Here is a 23,611-nt window from a genome sequence, read left to right on the forward strand (position 1 = left end):
ACAAGATGTGATATGAATTAGCAGTGCAAGTTTCGATATAACCGCTGACTTTGATAGGAAAAACATCTGAATGGTATGGTAATTTAATATATCGACGCAGTTTGTGGTAAATCTAAAGCATAGTTGTCTCCTTACATGAATATTGTAGCTGTCATTTAAAAAAAAAAATGCAACCCTACCATATTTTTCCACGTAAACATAATCTTGAAAGAGACACACAACATTTTTTCCCATTTTGCAAGGAGTTGAACAATGTGCAACTTTCTGGGACGTCTTGCTTGCTACCTGCTATCGCCCTCCCGCTGACATAAAGGAAAAACCAGTTTCGGCGCTTCCGAAACAACGGATTCTTTTGGACAGGGAAGGGGAGTGCGCCAAAATACGCGTTTTTAATGAGGAAGTTTCACTGTTTATCCACTAGAGTGCAGTGCTCCACGGGTGGTGATACCTTTCTTGCTTTTAGGAAGTTGTAATATCTGAACAGTAAATAGAAAGATCGGGTTTCAAGATTTTTTTTATGACAGCTACAAGTTCTTCTAACGTAACAAGCCATCTTTACATTATGTTTAATTATACGGCAATTCATCCCTGTAACTGTATAGTTTGTATTATATTATCCAAGTTTCTTACTCATTGGTTACTTGTAGATAGTTTACCAATATGAGCGTCAAAACTTTAACCTTTCCACGCCCGCCAGACATTTGATCGAAATCGTAGACTTTCACGTTGGGGGCCCGAGTGACCCCCTCTAATTATCACAGAATTGTGATTGATACATCGTTGGAAAGCTTATGGAACACGGATTCCAACGAGGAACATTTGTGGAATTCCCACCCTATTCGTAGAAAAAGAAGAAGAAGAAGAAGAAACAAAAAATCCTAAAAATATGAAAAATTAGGATTTGGGGAGCCCTGACAACCCTTGAATTCACCCTATTTTAGTTACTTTTCTTCCTACAAGAAAAAAAAAATGTGAGTGTGTATGTGTCAAAGAAAATAGAATTTTTGTGTTATACTAAAAACAAAAAGCATAGTAAATTCGTTTTGTGTAGGAAATATTCTCAGAAAAAAAAAAAACGTTATGCGTAAGAAAAATTGAATTTGACATTCGCACCTCCTCCCCCCTTCACTATAGTACCACGTTATATGCACATCATTTTTGCTTCACACACCATGTACAGCAACAAGAATGTATGCTTCTAGACCAATTCAGTGAAAAGAGATCTTGTTTTACATGGAACTGTCGTGGAAATAAATGTAATTTAAGTCAAAAAACTTAGACTCAAAAAATTGGTCAATTTTCCCCTCTTACTCCCCCCATATTAGCAACAAATACACGTACAGGGTATTACCACGTAGTGGACTACTTCATTGTTTCACATACCAATTTTTAAGAGTGTACTTCCAAGGGGGCGGAAAATATCCCCCTAAAAAAAAAAACCTGATGCAAAAAAAAAAAGCACGAACTTTACCTTCCACCGTGGTACATCTCCCCCCCACCACCACACACACACATAAAATGCACATTTGCGAAAAGCTTCATCCTTCAGGAACACATTGATACCAAAATTATCTTCCTGGCTTAATTAGCGGCTGAGCTGTTGAGGTTTAAACCTTTGGCGCAACAGTTGCGTCAATGGGTATTTAAAGGTTAAAATAAAATGGAATGAAAACTGAGTAATAATGAACAATCAATGATAAATATTTTGAAAGTCGTTAAAATGTCTTCCTCTGCTTCGATGGGTAGAATGGTGTCTGAAGGTCCAGTCTTGCGCACATATTGCACGTTAAATTCGCAATGGTGTGCGTTCAGTGTTTCCTTTCAGTTCACGAATTGTTCGTGGCTTATTCTCGTAAATCTGAGGTTTGAGGTACCTCCATAGATAATAAATCCAGGGGGGGGAATAAGGTATCTAGGCGGCCAGTTCACTTCATCATTTCTCGACAAAATGGGTCCTGGAAAATTCTATCGAACTGAACACTGATTTTGATTGAAGTTAGATTTCTTTTTTTTTTTCGGGGGGGGGGTATTTCTGTATGCTGATTTGCTATAGACTACTGCATAAGACTGTCACAGTTTAATCGTACCAATCCAGTCAGTGTTGCCGAAACACGATTTCAAAGTTATATGATGTTCTTATATATAAACAATTTATTTGAAGATTTGCTTCTTTGATGTTTTTCTCACATCTGGTTTCAACGTCAGCAAATAATTTTGTGTCGGAACGTGCTGTTTCTAGCCATTAGTAGCTAGAAATTAGCAAAAATTCACGTCTGCTAGAAATCTGCTAAATCTGTTTTCAACAGACTTGCTAAACCCACTTGAAAATTGCGAATCATTCGGTGTAAGGACTTGACAGTGCGGAAGTTCTTTTATGATAAACCTAAAATTGTTTCAGCGATGCGAGAGCGTTTGGAGAGACAACAGGAGGCGACTCAGGAGGAGCGAGAACAGTTGACAGCGCTTATAGAGCGGTTGGAGCTTCGTTTGCACCAACAGCAGAAGGAGGTGGATGAGGAGCGGTGGAAACTTCGCGAAGAAAAGTCCACCTTTCTAGCTCAAAAGAGGGCATTCGAAGAGGAGAAAAAACAGATGCTTCAAGAGATAGAGAGGGAGAAGAATCAAGTAAAGGTAGGCACTTTCAGTTTCTTTTTTCAATACAGTAGAGCGTCAATTATCCGAAATAATTGGGGGACATAGGTGTTCGGAAAACTGGTTTGTTCGGATAATCGAACTGTACTGTACTGTACTTCTACAGCCAGTGCCAAACCGACAGAAGTGTGCTGATTGTTGAAACACAGCGACTGGCGGCTTGGCCGGTCAGCAGCGCCTTATGAAGGCCCCATTAGAAGCAATGTTCCGCCAGCGGTAGCTCAGTGCGGCGACTACTGTGGGAAACTTGGTTTGGGAGTGAGGGGGATGATGGACGGTAGGGTGGGAGAGTAACAGGTGCGAGCGAGTACACAGTTCGGTTAAGCGGTCGTTCGGTTGACCGACGTTCGGATAATCGACGCTCTACTATAATTTAAATTAATATATAATTATATTCTAATTTACCAACGTGCACATGCTCCTGTAGCCACCAAAAAAGTTAATATGTAGTAAATCTATCGAACATTCTTCAGTAGTAGTATGCTGCTTATTCTATACTACTACTAAATCGCAGAATAGAATAAGCAGAATACTACTACTGAAGAATATTCTATTTTGCGAAGAAACATATAAAATAGAATATGTTTATTTATTCTATATATAAATAGAATAAATATTCTTCTCCCTATTTATATATAGAGAGAATATATATAGAATATTCTTCGCAAAATAGGGAGAAGAATATTTATTCTATTTATATATAATTACTATATATAATTATTTATATATTCTTCGCTGAATATTCTAGAATATATATGAATAGAATATTCTATTCTATTTATATACCCATTCTATTTATATACTCTATTTATATTCTGTTAATTATATATAGTAATATATAAATAATTACTATATATAATTATTTATATATTCTAGCTGAATATTCTAGAATATATAAATGAATATTCTATTTATATATTCTTCGCAAAATAGAATATTCTATTCTATTAATTACTATATATAATTAATAGAACATAAATAGAATATATAAATGTACAATCTGTAATATACATTTATATATTCTATTTATATTCTATTAATTATATATAGTAATATATAAATAATTACTGTATATAATTATTTATATATTCTAGCTGACTATTCTATTTATATATTCTTCGCAAAATAGAATAGACATCTATCGCATGCTTATTCTATTTTGCAAAGAAAATTAGTCGCATATTAAATTGTTTATGAAATTAAAATTGTATTTAAATTGTAGGATACTGCTGCGTAAATGCGGTAAAGGAATCAGTTATTATACCGAAAAAGAAAATAACTTACCAGCATTGTAAAAAGTATATAAAATATCACATTGCCTATACATTCAATACTCTAATAAATTTTTTATGTGTATGTACAGTAGCATCAATTACGCGCTTTGCTGGGTTAAAATAAGAAAAATTAGTATCATGTTCCGTTAGTCAATCACGTGTTACTATTACTGAAGCGCCCTCTGATATCGGTCATTTTCGATTATTTTTATATATACTGTATATATATATACTGTTTTATGTATACTGTTTTATATATACACTGTATATATATCCCCTTCCCCAAGTTGCAGGGCTAAATTTGAATTTAAACGTCGTCGGAAGTTCACTGTTCATCTCAGCGACCCCGAAAACTATAAATTGGGCACTAGTATCGGTCAGTTTCGATCATTTTTAGGTATCTCCCCCTCCCCCAAGTTGCAGAGCTGAATTTGAATTTAAACGGCATTGGAAGTGTTACTGTTCATCTCAGAAACCCCGAATCTCTTCCCTCCCCTAAGTTGCTCCGTCAAAGTGAAATGATAAAAAAAAAAAAAAAAAAAAAAACATCCCAGGCCCGAACCTCATGTTGAGAATTTGATCGAGATCGGTCTGGTGGTTCAAGAGTTATTGTCACAAATATAGTCACTTTCATTTATATAAAGTGTCAGAATTTCAGCTCTGCTTGCCAAGAGAATAATCCGGCAATAGGGTGTCATACAATTCTGAACAACGGGTTTTCGTCGGCCAAGTGGAACAAGTGACCGAAAAGAGTTCGTTGAGCATTCTGTAAGCAGTATGGGGTGAAACAGAGACCGACACGGCCAACACCGCGATCAAAAAATTCGAATTGGAAGCGTGGCGGTTGATCTAAAATATAATGTTGGCAGACCATACACAGCTACGTTAGCAGTAAAGATTGCAGTAATGCAAAACACTCTGCGAGCACAACCCACAACGATCACTAGGTTGTGCAGCTCAAACACTAGACATTTTTTCATATGAGCGTACTCACAATCCTCAAACGCGATTCGCATCAATACCCGGACAAATCTTTCGAATTTTTTGATCATAATATTGACCGTGTACCGTGTTAGTCTGTTTCATCCTATACTGTTTGCAGAATGTTTGGTGAACTATTCCCAGACTGTTGTTACATTTACAGTACTGATGAACGATGAAAATAAATCCATTGCTTGAAATTGTACAAATTGTGTGGCGCCATCTATTGGATTACCGGATTATTCTGTTGGCATGCAAAGCTGAAGTTCTGACACTTCGTGCAGCTATCCTTGAAGGTCGGTAATTTTAGCTACAACGAGAAGAGAAATATAAGACTTTTCTTTTGCTTGGTTCTTTTATCAACACCCTGTATATATATATAGTAATATCCCATATAATGTTGTAAACAAACAATTCCACATGTCAGTGTTTACAAACACCACCAGCAAAAAACTTCACACTAAATAAATCTACAATCACTTACAAACAACGACTTCTAGCCCCTCCCACGGAGCAAAAAACGGCATCAAAACAACGCCACCGCCACCCAAAAAACCCTATAAATTAAATAAACAAAAACAATTCAATACCAATTTTCTAATATCCCTCCTATTATTTACTTCAAAACATTAAAAATAACCTAACCGCAAAGCCTCTAATCTGCTTCAAAACTATAACTATCCTTTCTCCTAACTTAGCCTGCTTCGAGACTCTAACTAAAAATCCTAACCTCAGCCGCTTAACCTGCTTCGGGGCTCTGTTGGCCAACTTACCTACCCACTGCTTACTCAAAGCTTTAAGCACCTAATACCAGTCTGCCTAACCTGCTTCGAGGCTCGACAAAAGTCCTATCTGCAACCTTACGGTTAAAAACCACCTAATACTAAAAAAAATTAATTTATACAGTATTTTATTAAAAAATTTATAATAAAGTTAATAATAAAAATTCAATTCCAAACACTTTTTTTAATTAACGCTCTACCTATACCTATATAAAACAAAGTTTTATATGGTAGAGGCTTTGACCGGCTCAGTATTGATCTGAATACTTACCTACCGGACAGTATTTTCATTGAAGGATTTTTACAATATATATATATATATATATATATATATGAGGTCTGGCTAAAAAGTAGCGGGACTGGCAATCATGTCAGTAGTATACGTGTTGCAGTGGGAAGCGTATGTATGCAGAGCAACCTTCAACCTTCGAGAAAAGAATTATATACATGAGTTGCCTCTCTTAATCAGATTTAGTCTGTGAGCAGCGACTGAAGAGAGAGGTGTGTAATCTTGTTGTTGGAAGAATGGAAAATGTGAAAATTGAGCAGCGCATTAAGCTGAAATTCCTTGTGAAATTAAAGCAATCCCCGAGTGAGTGTGTGAAACTGTTGCAGGATTTCTATGATGATAATACGATGTCACGTACGTGAGTATTTGAGTGGCACAAACGCATCAACGAGGGATGCGAGAACGTTGTTCATGATGAAAAATTGGGTCATCGTGTCACACCAAGAACAGAGAAAAATATGGCAAAAGTGACTGACATTGTGCGGAAAGAGACATGGTGGAAATCGATAAAGAATCTGTCCGCGCAATTCTGCGCGACCCTTTGAACATTCCACAAAGTTTGCGCTAAAATGGTACCAAAACACCCCACACAGGAGCAGGACTTCTGGAAGCACGTGTGCATTGAACCTAGATGCAGAACCGGTGACGAGACGTTGATCTTTCAGTATGACTGTGAAACAAAAAGACAATCCATACACTGGTACACTCCATCACTCCGAATGAAAAGTCACGCAAGAGCAAATTGAAAGTGAAGGTCATACTCGTGTTTTTAATATCAATTCCTGCTCCTGATTGAATGGGTACCATCAGGTCAGACAGTGAATAAGCTGTATTATCAGCAGCTTTTAGTAAAGCTGTGAGAACGCGTGAGAAAGAAAAGGCCCCTCTTGTGGAAGGACAATAAATGGATTGTGGATCACGGCAATGCTTCTTCGCATACTGCTTTGACCTCCAAGCGGTTTCTCGCTTCTAAGAGACTTCCAGTATTGGAACACCCACCTTATTCGCTGGACTTGCACCGCATGATTTTTTCCCGAAAGTGAAATCTGTCTTTAATGGAAGTCATTTTCAGACTGACACTTTTAGTTACAAAATATTCTGATTCAAAATTAATTGAAAATATTTCCTGATGTTTCTCCCGAAAGTGTTATACTAAGCATTGAATCAAAATAGTTTTATTCGTACTTGAACTTCTAAATTTTAAAACCAGTAAATGATATTAAGGCCCGTTTTTGGCCCATGCTAGTTCCTTTTATTCATTGGTATCTTGTTAGTAAATGTAGAATATGCACTTAATGGTTATGTAATTAGAATATGTTAATAGTGCAATTTTATTTGCCACACCAAAGTAGTAGAAAATTGTATACATTCTAAATACGATATATCTTGGAGAGTCAATGTTGCCATAACAATATTGTAACAAATTTGGTAGTTTTTTCTTCTTTCTGTTTTTTTAATTTTGTTTGTCGATGTCTATCGGTCACGAAAGTCACGGAATCAGAAAACGGTCATGAAAGTCAAGAAAAAGTCACGAAATTTAACTTTTGGGTCACGATATTTTTATTTGTACAAATATGAGTCGAGACTGGAAAATTTTGTTCTATAAAACCTCAAAATTCACCACCGTCGGCTTTAGACGTTACCAAATCGTAAGCAAAGCACGTTTCTATCGCATATATGAAAATTCGACCTAATTCGCACCCAAATTCGCTCTTGAGATTGTCCTTCAGCTGGCATCATTGAGTAGTGGCGACGCAAATCGCATCGCATCGCCGAAACCACCTACGCATCTAACCAGTTTATTCAGCTGTGAGAAGACACCAACTTTTATCGCTCCAGGGAACAGCCTTTGAAAGTAGAGATAAGATAAAGATAAGTGCTGAAGAAAGAATGTAGATACTGTTATCAGTTTTTCAATATTACGAAATTTTATGATTTGGTAAAGAAAGGGTCACGAAATTTCATTTGGGAATTTTAGTAGACACTCTGTTTGTCCACTTTGTATAAAAGAGTTTTTAATGTTCTTTTTATGCCGGAATTTTGTAGTGTGTTCTATACGGTTAATGAGTTGAGTGAAGCCAAGCTATTTAAATCGAACTTATTTTCAGACAGTATTCTAGAACTTTTTTTTTCACATGTTCGGAATAATTGTAAATAGTGAAGACAAGCATACAGTTGTGTTACTACAGGATTCCTACTGGTCAGGGACGTCAGGAAAAACTCAGCAAAAATGGTGCAGGTTAGAGAAGCTCAGGATAAAGACTGGAAATCAGGGAATTTCAGGGAAATTTTATAAAATATACTTTTTCTAACATTAATTGTACACCAATTTCACTTAGCCAACCATTATAATACCTGTTTGATTTCTATTGCTATATTCTACATGCAATTTTGTTTTTTTATTGCGGTTTATTTTATCTTCTACATGCAGTGGCCCCGCGTAGCGTCCCGGGTTCGATTCCCAGTGGGGGCACTCGGTCGGAAAAGTGTAAAAAGCTTTTTTGGGCCAGCCATCCTGAACGAGGTTTTCCTGGGTTTTTCTCATTCACACCAGGCAAATATGCCAGCCTGCTTCCTTTCTTTCCTTTCCCCAGATAGTGTGCTCACCGAGGGACGTCATCCCTCATGATGGCCAGTGATGCTGAAAACCCAGAAATCTAAATCCTAAATCTTCTACATGCTGTGCTTTCTTTTTGTTTCAGCCGTTATTTATTCCTTATATTTGTATGCTAACGCCATCCTACACCTGTGATGAAAGCCAGGGAATTTCCTGCCAAAGGTCAGAGAAAGTTAGGGAATTAAATTTCTCCAAATCAGTAGGAACCCTATACTAATACAAATATTCTGGTTAGTTAATACAACCATAAAGTACATATCCAGTATTTACTTAAGATGATACCAATAAGAGAAAGGAAATGGTGAGTGTATCAAGGATCAGAGATGACCTTTGAATCTTAACAAGTTACATAAAATGAGGTTTGGTTTGGATAGACTTTTAAACTGGTCGGAAAGTTGAAATGATTGTGCGGCCACTCTGATGTGAAATACGAACATAATCTTTTTCTTCTTTGCGTACGCGCCTTTGGCGCGGGAGACCCAGGTATCGATTCCCGGCGGGAGCTCATGTGGTTCGGATTCCACGTTAATCAGTAGGCCCACGTCTCATATAGCCTCGCTGCTGAACCGGACGTTCAACTCAAAATCAACTCAACTCTTTTTCTTCTTTTCCAGAAATCTAAGGAATCCGCGTTGCAGGAGCAACAAAGAGTGATGCAGGAACTTTTGATGGACAGGCAAAATGTAGCTGCCCAAAGATCCCGCATAGAAACAACGGCTCGTTTACAGGGTTTAAATGTAGACGAAGCAAGAAGAGAACAAATTGTGTCATCAACTGATATTACTGAGGTAAGGATATCATATATATTGTAAAAAATATGCATAAAATAAATTATTGAATGTAGAGAGATGTTCAGACGGTAGAGCTTGTTAGAGATATCGAAATTTGCATTTCAATAACTCACTCTCATTCCTGAAATTTATACAGCATGAAATCGGTTTATACGATGAGATCTAATAAGCTAAAGAAGCACAGAATATGTAACTATCACCTATTCGTATTCTTTACAGAAGAATCATCTGCCAATATTTCTGATGGATACTCGAGTATCCAAGGAATTTGCTTTTTATTTTATTCTTAATGTAGAAGTAGTTTGTATCTTTTTTCAGAGATATGATTCATTTGATAAAACGTTTCCAAGAACCCAAAAATGTATGATATTATAGAATAAAGATTTTTTTTTTTTTTTAAAAGAATCGAAACGAGAGTGTTACAAAATTTACGAGAGACGAGAGAAAATTATTTCTCTTCTCGTGTCTCCCTTGAGCTTTCCTCTCTTGTTCTTTTAGTAATAAAGAGAACAATTAAGAAAAGGCAGATGAAGTAGGGGGAATATAGGTCCACGTCGTGTCTAATCTCGATACTGATATATATTAGGGCCATTATGTATCCGACTTATTGATTTTTGAAATGGAAACAGAACCATTTAAGGGTCTTATGGCTATATGGTTAGCATTATCACCTATGGTGTGGACTACTTAATTTCAGGTGTACCTCATGTGGTTCTGAGTTCGCAGTAAGCTGTCCTATATAACGTCAATACAAAGAAAGAAAAAGGCATTTTAGAACAAACTAACCAACCAAAATCCATTAAATCAGTTTTAAAGAAAGCCGCCATTTTCGACTTTTATTCAAAACATACCGCTTCTGTATTTGCGGGAAACAAGTGGATAATCATACATTGATTGATGAAATACGAACAAAATTGTCTGACTCTTTTCACGTCCCACGGTTATACTTTTAAGACTAAAGGAATCAGTAGAATGAAAACGTGGAAGAAAGTGGCAGAACAATTTTCCTTTTTTGCATGTTTTCTTTTGTTTTTGAGGTTAATGGATTTCCCGGTTGTTCCTCCTCTTCTGCCGACTCATTTCCGCTTTTAAATCGCTCATACCACTTGTAAACATTCTTGAGAGTTACAGCATTATTGCCACACACCAATTTCAACGTTTCATGAGTTTCTTTGGCACTTTTTGCAACTTAAAATAAAATTTAATGTTCACGCGTTGTTAGAAATCCATGATGCGCGACAGACACGGTAAACACAACCTCACTCTAGCGGCTCTAGACGCTGGGTGACAAGTCAGAACGTGTTCCAACTTGATGCTGCCTGTATCAACGGATCAGGCTATCGGACAAATTACATCAAATGGTTGTAGCGTCTCAGCAGTTGCTGTTTAAAAAAAAATCCATTCACCGTATTTTTTGATCACCTTGTATGTGTATCAAGCTTCGTGATTGATTTATGTGATGTTTGTCCCGAACCAATAACAGTTTTCTCACGTGTTTGTGATTTAGATGCAAGCTGAGGTGGAGGCAGCTCTTAAGGTTGTGGAAGAAGAAAGACAGAGGACCCTTCGTGAGAGGGAATTGCTGAGAAAACAACATCAGGCCTTGTCAGCAGAGAGACAGGAGGTCGAGAGGCAAAAGAGGGAGTTAGACGAGGAAAGGGAGAAACTGGAAGACTTGGCCCAGGAAATCAAGGCAAGAGCACTCGATGCGGAGGAGATGAATCAGGTAAAAATAGTGGAAAATATTATTTTACAATATTACTAGTATGTATTTACGTAAAGATGTATGAGTGTCACAGTTAGGAATCTACTGGTTAACAGTATATTTCGCAACACACACAGTGCGTAAATAAGTAAAAATTTCTTCCAGTCGTTGTATTGTTTGTGGTTTGTTCACATACACTTTGTTCTTCGGATAGCATCAAGGACAATATTCGTGCAGAAATATGGGCAGTCGGATGAGAAGTGTTGACCTCTGTCATGAATCATGTGCTACACAGGGCCCGTATCTGTGAGCCCCATAATGGTAGACACCTACTTGATATTATATTCCACACCTAAATGTAAACCATCTCCCATCCTTGGTCTATAAGTCTGTGAAATATCAATAAAAACTAATGATAAATAAAAAAAAAAAAGTGCTAACAGTCATAACCCTTTTGTGACCTTTGGCCCACCCTGTTAATATTAGCGTGTTATTTAAGTGGTGTCGCATCGCAGTTTGCTACACAAAATCACGGAATTGCGATGCAAACAAAAAAATGTATTGTAAAAGGCGATGTAATGGTATGTTTGTGCCGAAAAAAAAAAGCATAATAGCCTTTCCTTCAAGATAGTATTTCTTTGATGTCTCATATACTTGTGATATGTCTTCTCTCGATAATCCTACGTTTCCCTTTCGGTGCCTCTTTGGCAGTGGCGAAGAGTGCTGTAAAAACTGGGTAGACAGACACAAACACACACACACACACACACACACACACACATATATATATATATATATATATATATATATATATATATAACACCCTGTATGTATATATATGTTTTATATATATATATATAACATATATATACATAACACCCTGTAATATATATACAGGGTGTTACAAAAATGAGTAATAATTTGAGTACTGATTCCTCACATCAAAATAAAAAAAAAAGGTTCATATAGATCTGTGCTGAAAAGTGGATATTTTCGGAGTTACAGAGTGCCGAAGTCGTGAAATAAGTAAACTTTGGAAGTTTATAGCTCCACTACTATGAACCTATTGTAGTCGGGTTAAGACATCACTGAGAAACTGATATGTAAACTATCCAAATATCCATGTTTAAGAATGCTCCAGTACTTGCACACCAATTTTTAGAGAGGTAGGCGGAGAGAGATCAAGTACTCCCAAACAGCCTCTCTAAAAATGATTGTGCAAGTATCGGAGGTTTTGAAAGATCGATATTTGGATAGTTCACGTACTAGTTCCTCGGTGATGTTTTTACCCAACTACGATCGGTAAAATAGTAGTGGAACTATGTACCTTTAAATTTAATTTTTTCACGTTTTCGGCACCCTATAACTACGAAACTATGCACTTCCGACCGCAAGTACATATGAACGTTTTTTCTTATTTTGATATGAGGAATGTATTCTCAAAATATTGTGACAAATTTTTGTGACACCCTGTATATATATACAGGGTGGTAGGTAACTTCCCCGACAAACTTTGCGAGGCGATTCCTTGTACGAAATGAAAGAAAAAAGTTCTAATAAACATGGACCGAAAAAATGCCTCCTTTCAGAGTTATGATCCATTGAAAATTCGAAAAATCATTTTTCAAAACTCCCTAACTTAGAAACTATAGGACCTATTCCAAGCGGTTTAAGGAATTACACAGGAACTAGTATGTTCTCTATCTAAATATCCATGTTTTACCATCTTTCGTTATCGGTAAAAGGAACTGTGAAAAGGAAGTTGAAGTATAGGGATACTCCTTTTAAGTACTAATAGTGCGTTCGTTTCGCTGGTACCAGGTGAATTCTGAAACATGGATATTTAGATAGAGCGATCATAACTCTGAAAGGAGGCATTTTCGGCCCATGTTTATTAGAAATGTTTCTTTCATTTCGTATACGGAATCGCCTCCCAAAGTTTGCCGGTGGAGTTACCTACCACCCTGTGTATATATATATATAGGCGCGAATCCAAGGGGGGCTATAGTTCCCCCTTGACGCTCAGGTATACACTGGATAAAATGGGCTTCAATCCTGCTTTACACTGAATAAAACTGTAAACTATGGTTTAGCCCCTCCCTTGATCATATCCTGGATCCTCCACTGTATATACATATAGTATATATACACCTCATACATACATACATACATACATACATACATATATATATATATATATATATATATATATATATATATATATATATATATATACGAGGTGTGTTCAAAAAGTATTGAACCTTTGCTTGGCAAAAATACATTTATTGATTTGGAAATCCGAAACAGTAATCCCCTTGAAAGTAGTCTACTACTACTGCCATTGTTGGAAACACTTCTTGAACTCAGTATTTGGAATGCTGAGCAATCGTGTCGTCGCTTTCCACATGATATCTTCTCTTGACTCAAATCGGATCCCTTTTAATGGAATTTTCAGCTTGGGAAATAACCAAAAAGTCACAAGGAGCCACGTTGGGAGAGTACGGAACCTGACGACACACAGGAATGTAGTGTTTGGCGATGAAAGCCTGGATCAAATTTGCGCGGACACTCTCCTCATGCCCAAATTCTTGTTCAGAATTGAATGTACTGACTCGATTGAATGGTTTCCGCTTGGGTATCGCCAAAAAAAAAAAAAAAAAAAAAATTTGACGACCGCTCACTACAACTTTTTTACTCGTTGGCCGAGTGCAAGCGACTGACGCTTTCTACGGGCGGGGAAAAAAATTCACGACTGCGCATGAGTGTCCCCCTCTATATCTACACTTAAGAAAGTCTCTCGCGCTTCATTTGTTTACGCGGGAAAAATAGGATTCGATACTTTTTAAGGGTGGAGACTTACTATTCAACTTACTTGTTAAATCTTACAAGTTAATAATCACAATAGTAACTTTACAAGTGTTTTTCAGAGATAGACACAATTCTACAAAACTAGTTCTACTTTGTGTATATATATAGTTACAAAAGAAGTTCTAGTACAAGGCACGTATTTGCAGTATTAGATCGTTCAATTGAAGAATTATTCAAATATAAATAATTTACGTTGTCAACTGGTCAGACGAGAAAAGTGCAAAATGAAACTGAGAAGTGAAAAAAAAAACTTTCATCTGTTTTCCAGAGCATCTGACGAAGACAACAGAGATTGCTGAAAGAGTTGAGTGCATTTGGACCCACTAAGTTGTTATATTATTTTACAAATTACATAAATATACATTAATTCATAGTCCTAAATAAATATATTTTATTGTGGCTGCGTGTTATTGTTTAAAATTACTTGCTATTGTTGCAAAATTAGTTAATTTGTGCCCTTGTTTTGTTCTCTAAAACAGGTAGCGGTTTCCAGGAGGGAAGAAGCACGAATAGAGTTACAGGAAGCAAGAGCTATTGAAGCACAACACAAGGAACGGCTGGCTGAATTACAGAAACTTCTCGTCGAGTTACGAGATAAGGAGAAGACTGTGTCAGAGGTATGTTGGAGATTATGTACTCTGATATGTATGAGCTGGTGCATGTTTTAAGAAGTATTTTTAAGTCTTTGCGTGGAAACAGTTGAAGATTTAAAGTATTTCTGCATTTTCACATATTCTTCTTTAAAAGATTAACAAACGTATTCATTACTCCCACGTAATTGAATGGCAGGCAATGTTCACCCAATAATAATGAAGGCTTACACTACAAATACTGTAAAATTATTTTGATAACGTAGTAAGTATAGTAGTTTACCACTCGGGATTCGGTTCTCTCCCAAAACCTTTTTATTGTAAAATTCCTGTTATATACAGTATAACACAAAGCCATTATAAGTATAGTCCAAAGATCAATACAAAGTTCTCTAAGCAGTTTAGTTAAAGTAGGTGCCCCAAAACCTAGGCAGCCAAAGGATGGATTTCCACAGAGCTCGAGACAAGCTGAGTAGAAGGGGTTTAGGATTTCTTAATGCTCGAGGGAGGCAAAAACAGATTGATGTCCCGCAGAGCTCCACGCAAGCTAAGTAGAAGGGGTTTAGGATTTCTTAATGCTCCTGGGACGCAAAGAGAGATTGATGTCCCGCAGAGCTCCAGGCAAGCTAAGTAGAAGGGGTTTAGGATTTCTTAATGCTCGAGGGAGGCAAAGAGAAATTGATGTCCCGCAGAGCTCCAGGCAAGCTAAGTTAAAGGGGTTTAGGATTTCTTAATGCTCCAGGGAGGCAAAGAGAGATTGATGTCCCGCAGAGCTCCAGACAAGCTAAGTAGAAGGGATTTATAATTTCTTAATGCTACAGGGAGGAAAAGAGACGTTGATGTCACGCAGAACTCCAGACAAGCAAAGTAGAATGGGTTTAGGATTTCTTAATGCTCCGTGGGGGCAAAGAGATTGATGTCCCGCAGAGCTCCAGACAAGCTAAGTATAAGGGGTTTAGGATTTCTAAATGCTGCAGGGAGGCAAAAAGAGATTGATGTCCCGCAGAACTCCAGACAAGCTAGGTAGAAGGGGTTTAGGATTTCTTAATGCTCCTGGGAGGCAAAAGCAGATCGATACATCGCAGAGCTCCAGACAAGCTAAGTAGAAGGGGTTTAGGATTTCTTAATGCTCCAGGGAGGCAAAGAGAGATTGATGTCCCGCAGAGCTCCAGACAAGCTAAGTACAAGGGGTTTAGGATTTCTTAATGCTCCAGGGAAGCAAAGAGAGATTGATGTCCTGCCGACCTCCGGGCAAGCTAAGCGGGTAGGGAGACCACAGATCTCTAGAGAAGCTAGGTGGTTGCGATTGAGGATCTCCCAATGCTCCAGGCAAGTTAAGTGGCCAGGAGACCTCAGAACTTAAGGCAAGCTTAGAGGCTTGGGTTAGGTTAAATCTCTCAGAGCTCTTGGCAAGCTAAGAGAGTAGGAGTAACCAGCCGGAAGTGATGTCGATGGAGACCTTGCATGGAGTTTTATATTTTCTCCTAGTCAGTGGTGGCGCTAGTGTTCCTCTTCTGTTCTTAGACCTGATGATGACTCCTGCCGTCTGCTGCTTTTGGTAGTCGTAGTAGAAGAGCACGTATTGGTGTTCACAATTACAGACCACGTCTAGGATGATATAATACATGTGTACCAAGTAAGGACTGCAGATTTGCCAGATGGACGTATTTCTTATCACTCGCGTATATAAACTATACACCTTTAAACTCATATGGTTCAGATCACATAGTCCACGTTTCATATAGCCTCGACGCTGAAAGGGATGCTAAAGTACAATCTAACCCATCAATATTCTTCCTGTTGATATAGCAATTATCCATTTTAATTGCATTTTTTTCACTTTTTACTGTTTTGGCTCCACGTGTCTCCTGTTAGTCCCCCAGAATACAATTCCTACTTAGACAATGTCCCGATCAGCTTGGTACCCTTTTTTTAATTTTGTCGAATATTATTCTTTCTTTTCTTACTGTTCCTAAAAAGTTTCCTCATTGGTTTTCGTATTTCGTCCTAGCTAAGTTTTCCATTATTCTTTACACTCACCTTTGTCTCTGTACAGTCACCTAGTATTAGCTACGTGTATTAACAAGGAGAAACGGAGGAGGTCAAATGGGCTGCGCTGTTTTCAAGTGATTGTTACATTAAATTTAAGTAACCTTTTTTAATTTAACTAGTAATAGAAACCGTTGAAGTAGTTCTGCTTTACATTTATCGTCAAGTGTTGCAAATATGACATTATTCAAGACATCATACAAGAAGGAGTGAAGTGGCCCCGCGTAGCGTAGTCGCTAACGCTCTCGCCTTTGGTGCGAGCGGTCCCAGGTTCGATTCCCGATGGGGACACTCGGTCTAGAAAGTGTAAAAGCCTTCGGTTTTTATCATTTATGGCAGGCAAATGACCAAACATACAGGTTCCAGGCCGCTTCCTTCCTTCCCTACTCCCTCGAATAGTGTGATCGCCTAACCTAACCTAACCTCATACGTGACGGGCTAACATGACCATAGATGCCGAAAGCCCAGAAATCTAATTCCTAATCCTAATCCTAGTGACGGGCCAACATGGCCATAGATGCCGAAAGCCCAGAAATCTAATTCCTAATCCTAATCCTAGTGACGGGCTAACATGGCCATAGATGCCGAAAGCCCAGAAATCTAATTCCTAATCCTAATCCAAAGAAAGGATGAAACTAATAATATCACTAAAATATCAGAAAATACTCTTGTAATCTCCAGTGTTTATATAAGAGACAGTAGTAACTTTTTTCTTTTTAAAAAATGTAGATTATGAACTAAAAAGAAAACAAAAATTGCAAAACCGAAATGGCTTACACCCAGTACTAAGGGGGGGGGGTGAGCATATTTGCTTGGACCAAGTGATTTTTGTATATAAAAATAAAATAAACGGTATAAAACAAAAAAATGTTGACGCGTTTCCCTAGCGACTTTTGGATGTTTCCAACGATGAAAGACACTCTCTGTGGTCACACATTCACTAGCGGTGCCGCTATTGCATAAACTGTTTTCCATTGGTCAAAACAGACTCCGAAAGAAGCGTTCGCAGCGACCATGGAATCATGGCGTCGAAGTTATGAAAAACCAATCTTTTATAAACCTTTCTCAGATTCATCTTAATAAGCCAGTAACAACATATTTTCATATTTTATTCCCTTAACCCTCCTAAATCCAAACTATTTCTCCAACGTCCTGATTTGTCCTTCTATTGTTTCAATAATATACGTTACGAAATCACAGTATTCAAGAAGTGTTTCAACTCTGTTTAAATTGAATATTTCTTTGTACCAAATATGTATTTAAAAAAAAAATATTTTAAATCCCATTTCAGGAAAAATTGAATTTAGTGAAGGAGAAACTACAGCTTGAGCAAATGAGGAATGATCTAATGTGCCCTTATTGCAGAGGATATATCGATCGAGGATTACGAACAGATATCTCACAGATACTTGGTGGCGTCTCTGAATTATCAGGAAGTTCAGGATATGTGTCAGGTAGTAATAGAGTAAGTACTGAATTATTTTTATTTTCATTGAATAGATAAAGTTAATATATACTTAGCATACTACGTACACTAGTACTATATATGAATAGGTGAAAACCATAACGATATAAGTGACATTTTTGGTCAAAAATGAGATAAGTCTATGACCCATATATATATATATATATATATACTTGGTTATAATCGCACTTTTGTTAAGAAACTTCTGGGATCAGCCAACTTGTTGTTTTTGGGAACTGGATTTATGCAGGTACAGGGTTTGTGCAGAAAGTAGCAGGACTAAATTTGTTAAAAGTTGTTCACAATTTTGACACATTGACTTAATAGTTTTCAAAATATGCCCCTTCTGCATCAACACAGGTTTCCAGCAACTCTGCCAATCACTGAAGACTTCCTGAAACGCAAAAACTGGAATGCTCTTCAGTTTCCTCGTTACAGCCCCTTGAATGGCCTGGATCGAGCCATGGTGCCATCCCTTCATGACCCTTTTCAGTCGGGGAAGAGGAAGAAATCTACAGGGGCGACATCTGGGTTGTAGGGTGGCTGGGCAAACTGTGTAGTGTCATGTTTAATCAAGAAGTCCATGACAATAAAGACAATGCTGCTCGGCACATTGTCATAATGAAGTTTCCATGATCCAGCGATTGCTAGATGGACGCGGACGACACGTTTTCGTAGTCTTCCAAGTACTTCCACGTAGAATGCAGCATTCGCAGTCTGACCAGGCGGTACAAACCATTCATTGTGAAGATGACAAGACACCTTAAAAGGGGTTCACCTGTAATTCGATCTACATTTCGTGAAGGTTTGTAGGCGACTGGTGTTCTGGTAACTAAGACCCACCATTACCCAATCCCCCTCCGTCCCCCTCCCAAGCGCAATAACATCTCCCTCCGTCACCACGTTTTGGCAAAATCAGTCCTACTACTACCCGGACAAATCAGTTCTACTACTTATATACTGTTATGATTTTCAGCCATTCATATTTAGACGTTATTGAAAGTCAATAACGCTTGAGAAGCCAAAAATTACAGGGTGCCCGAAGTGGGACTGACAGATTTTAAAAGTGTGTCATTTTAACAAGATAAGAAATATTCATTTTAAAAAGTACTTACCGTAAAGGCACTCTGAATTATCAATTGTGAACGTATCGGTAAAGTATTGCCTATTTCAGACCAGATCCTTTTAGACCAGAAGGGACCCCAGAGCCGACGTACTGATAACACATCGCATAATTATATCCACTTTGGTTGGTCATATCCCTACTTAGGCTTTAACGTCAGGGAGTTTTCGTTTTAGTTTTAAAGATAATAAAGTAATTGTAAAGTAGAGTTCTGTAAAGACAAAAGCTTATAACATTCCCCTTCACTTTAACCACATAAACACCTAGCATCCTACAGTAAGGAATAATATTCGCAGTCGTTCTTTTCTTTCTTTCTTTTTTTAATTTCTTTCTTTCGAACAGGCAAGAGTTTATGAACACGCCCATTCCGTCGCTTTAGCAACCTCAAATTGCGGTGAATGATAGTGTCTACTGTCTTCAGTGATGTCTGTAGCCGGTTCGCGATACTCTGTGTGGGTTGGATTCTCCCTGGTGACCAGAGCCTCGACTTCCCGAATTTTAGCTCGTATGCGGCTAGTGGCAGGCCTAAGATTGGCTTGTTTCTGTCCCACAGGACTCATCCCACGCCTCGTTTTACCTGCACCTTTCAACACCCGTGAGAAGCCATTTTTGGACACAGTGAATCCATGCTCCTTGCGCAGTTTGATAATGGCACTATAACTGTAGTTCACGTCGGAAAAGGCAGTTAGGTAGCCCTCCCAATAAATACTTATTTTCGGTGGCATTTGCCCCGATATGCACATACCACACCTGTCACGCACAGTCAATGGTCCAAGGTGCCCACACGACTGACAGCTTCATTTTTTTTCCGCTTGGTGGTGCTGCACAAGGTGTATAATTTCGTGACCATAGATCGAAAACAACCTCTGTAGCTTATTATTATTATTATTATTATTATTATTATTATTATTATTATTATTATTATTATTATTATTATTTTATTATTATTATTATTATTATTATTATTATTATTTTCTCCGTCGCTTTTGTAAGCAGGGTGTCTATCGGTCACGAATGTCACGAAAAAGTCACGAAATCAGAAAACGGTCATGAAAGTCACGAAATTTAGTTTTTGGGTCACGATTTTTTTAAAACTGTACAAATGTAAGTACAGATTAGAAAATTTTGTTCTATAAAACGTCAAAGTTCCCCACCAAAAGTGTCCATGGTCGGCTTTAGACGCTACCAAATCGCAAGCAAAGTACATTTCTATCGCATGGGTGAAAATTCGGCCTAATTCGCACTCAAATTCGCTCTTGAAAATGTTAGGAAATTTTCTATGATTTAGTAAAGAAAAGGTCACGAAAAAGCCACGAAATTCCATTTTGCAATTTTAGTAGACACCCTGGTAAGTCATTAGCGTTTTGCGTGTTTATTATACTGTATTTATGTTAATGTATAAAAGAATGTGTTTTTGTCAGCAGACTTTCTCATTAAAAGTAGTCACCTCGAGCCACCAAGTTTAATAGACAGATAGATCTTTACCTAATGTAATCGCAGGCGAAACAGTCTTTTTTCTTTTCTTCCTTCGATTTTCTACTCGAGGAGGGATTGGGTTAAAATTCATGGATGGAATATAAATATGTAATAAATCATAGTGCCTTGAATGGAAATCGAAACTAGGGATTCTGCCATTATTGGTAAGGCACTTGCCACAGCTGAGAAGCTTCCATGCTCCACGGTCTTCAGCTAACCTTTTGTCTTGCGCAATTTTTCTGTTTTGATATCGTCCATTAATTGTAATCTCCTTCTTTCTATCCATCTCTTTCCTGCCACCATACCCTCTAGAACGTCTCTCATCATACATTTTCTTCTTAGCCAACGACCCAATCAGTTTTTCTTCCTCTTTCATTAATATCTAAAATTGTTACTTTCTCCCCCACCATTTCTAACGCCCTCATTCGTTTTCCGCTGGACCCAGCTAATTCCATTCTCTCCAGTTTTCTCCATACCGACATTTCCAAAGCTCCCTATCCTTTTTTCATCGTTTTTGTGTAATGCAGTACGATACTCCACAGGAAGCATTTTATGAGTCATTTTCTGAACTCTTTGTTCTAGGTCGCACAAAATAAAGACTTTTCTCTCTCCGAAAGGCTTCTTTTGTCATTCCTATCTTTATACTTTTATATCACGTTCACACTTCATATCATCATTAATAATACTGCCCAGGCATCGAAAGCAAGCCACCTGTTCTATTTGCTTCCCTTCTACTTCTAAAATGTTAGCGATGAGTATAACATACTTTTCGAGGAAATTGACAAAAATTTTGTGTGTACCTAAAAATATATGCTGTTTCCTCCCACATTCTCACTCCATCGAATCTTGCATCGTCATTCACTTGCCTTAATTATCCGTTTCCCTTAACCTAAAGGGCACAATCATGGAACGTGAAACTGAAAAATATCATTTGTAATTACCAGTGTAGTTTTAAATCTGATTTAAACTACTCGCTGATCAAAACAATACGTTTCCCAACTATCCACTTTAGCTTCATCAGACACTATGAATACACAGGTAGTGACAAATTTAATGTAAGAGACAGCGAAAAAATTTTCCTGATTCCTAATTGGCTACCAAAGGCTGCTACCTTTAGCCAAGTAGCCAATCAGGAATAAGGGATTTTTCCCCCTGTCTCGTATTAAATCTGCCAATATCTGTGTATGTATAGTGTCTGATGAAGCCAAAGTTAATAGTTGGCAAAACTGTTACACGTTATTTTTTTTTTTTTTTTTCAATAAACGTATTGTTTTGATCAGCGAGTAGTTTAAATCAGATTTAAGTCTGTTAAAAGAAAAAAACTTGGACAATGGAAAATGGTGCTGTTAATGTACTTTTATTTACATTGCGTTTCCTCCTCCTTTTAGGGTGGCGCTTTCCCAAATTGGAACACCATTCGTCTAGTTTGTTGCCGATAATAGCTGATAGTTTTCATTCTGCTGAAACAGTTTGGGACACCATTGATCTAGTTTGTTGCCGATAACTGATAGTTTTTGTTCTGCTGGAACAGTTTGGGACACAATTGATCTAGTTTGTTGCCGTTAATAGCTGATAGTTTTCGCTCTGCTGAAACAGATTGGAACACAATTGATCTAGTTTGTTGCCGATAACTAATAGTTTTCGTTTTGCTGAAACAGATTGGAACACACTTGATCTAGTTTTTTGCCGATAATAGCTGATAGTTTTCGTTCTGCTGAAACAGATTGGGACACCATTGATTTAGTTTGTTGCCGATAATTGATAGTTTTCGTTCTGCTGGAACAGTTTGGGACACCATTGATTTAGTTTGTTGCCGATAATAACTGATAGTTTTCGTTCTGCTGAAACAGATTGGGACACCATTGATTTAGTTTGTTGCCGATAATAACTGATAGTTTTCGTTCTGCTGAAACATATTATTTATGTGAATTAAATAAACAAACACTTTTAAGTAGCACATTGGATGTACTATCTGTGTTTTTCTAACAGTGATACATATACTACTTGTAGAATTTCTGTATGTTGCCAATTATCTAGAACGTTACAATATCTATTTGTTTTATTCTTAACAAAGTACAATATAACTACTACTTTCTTTTCAGGACATTGTGGACCCGAAACTAACCATTTTACGACTAGAAGCAGAAAGAGAAGGTTATTTAAGTGGACCAGATTACTTAGCGTCTTTCAAATCAAATACCTCGTTGTTATGACAACAATTCTTAATTAATTGTCTGTTGATAAAAACAAGAAGCTAGAGACATCTGTGTTAAAAGGTTTTCGGCATGAAAGCAGTGTGTTGTTTTCTCTTTTATTAAAGAAGTGAAGTGATGCATGCTGACGTTCCGTCCATAAAAGTGCACTTGCAACAATACGGTATATTACTCAAGTCGTGCGAGGTAATTGTTTTGTACCAGTATTTTAATGTATATAGAAAATAAACCACATTTTCTAAAGTAAACAAGGAAATATCCAAATATTTTAAAATGATTATGATATGCACGTAATATCAGTAGGTATGTAAGAGCAACCGTACCTGCGTTATCGTAGCCCAACAACTTCTTGTATTCGACACCGTGTTTTTGGATGTCTTTCCTACGCTAAGCTTAAATAAATTTAAAGAGAGAGAATAATGTAAAAAATATAGCGAGTGAGCCAGCTGGTAACTTCAAAATACTTTTAAATAAAACTAATAACAGTTCCCAAACCTTTTCGTATAGACCAGAAATTTGGATTTCGAAGTCATAATTATTGGACACACACATTTCTACACTATTGCGAAGGATATTGATAGCAATTATTAGTTCATGAAAAGCATTTGTTGCAGATACTTGATAGCAATTATTAGTTTATGAGAAGATTATTTTCGAAATTCATTACGAATAATTCGGTTTCCTTCATCAATTGACGTAGAAAAACAAAACATGATATCTACGGTGTCGCTATGAC

At 37.4% G+C, this 23,611-nt stretch overlaps 1 protein-coding gene across 2 annotated transcripts in view; it reads left to right on the forward strand.

Moving 5' to 3' along the window:
* The window catches only part of LOC145682409 (uncharacterized), an 81,695-nt gene extending 58,084 nt beyond the window's left edge, over positions 1 to 23,611 (forward strand). The window contains exons 11-16 of one of the 2 annotated variants that reach the window (XM_081754026.1): positions 2,399 to 2,631; positions 9,210 to 9,383; positions 10,894 to 11,112; positions 14,439 to 14,576; positions 17,890 to 18,063; positions 22,765 to 23,611. In XM_081754026.1, the coding sequence (XP_081610152.1) occupies positions 2,399 to 2,631; positions 9,210 to 9,383; positions 10,894 to 11,112; positions 14,439 to 14,576; positions 17,890 to 18,063; positions 22,765 to 22,875 (1,049 nt within the window). In that variant the 3' untranslated portion in view covers positions 22,876 to 23,611. The remainder of the gene's footprint in view (positions 1 to 2,398; positions 2,632 to 9,209; positions 9,384 to 10,893; positions 11,113 to 14,438; positions 14,577 to 17,889; positions 18,064 to 22,764) is intronic. The other variant, XM_081754025.1, reaches the window with a different exon arrangement.

This window comes from Thermobia domestica, chromosome 3 (genome assembly GCF_964235325.1).
Source record: "Thermobia domestica chromosome 3, izTheDome1.hap1.1, whole genome shotgun sequence".
NCBI classification, from domain to species: Eukaryota; Metazoa; Arthropoda; class Insecta; order Zygentoma; family Lepismatidae; genus Thermobia; species Thermobia domestica.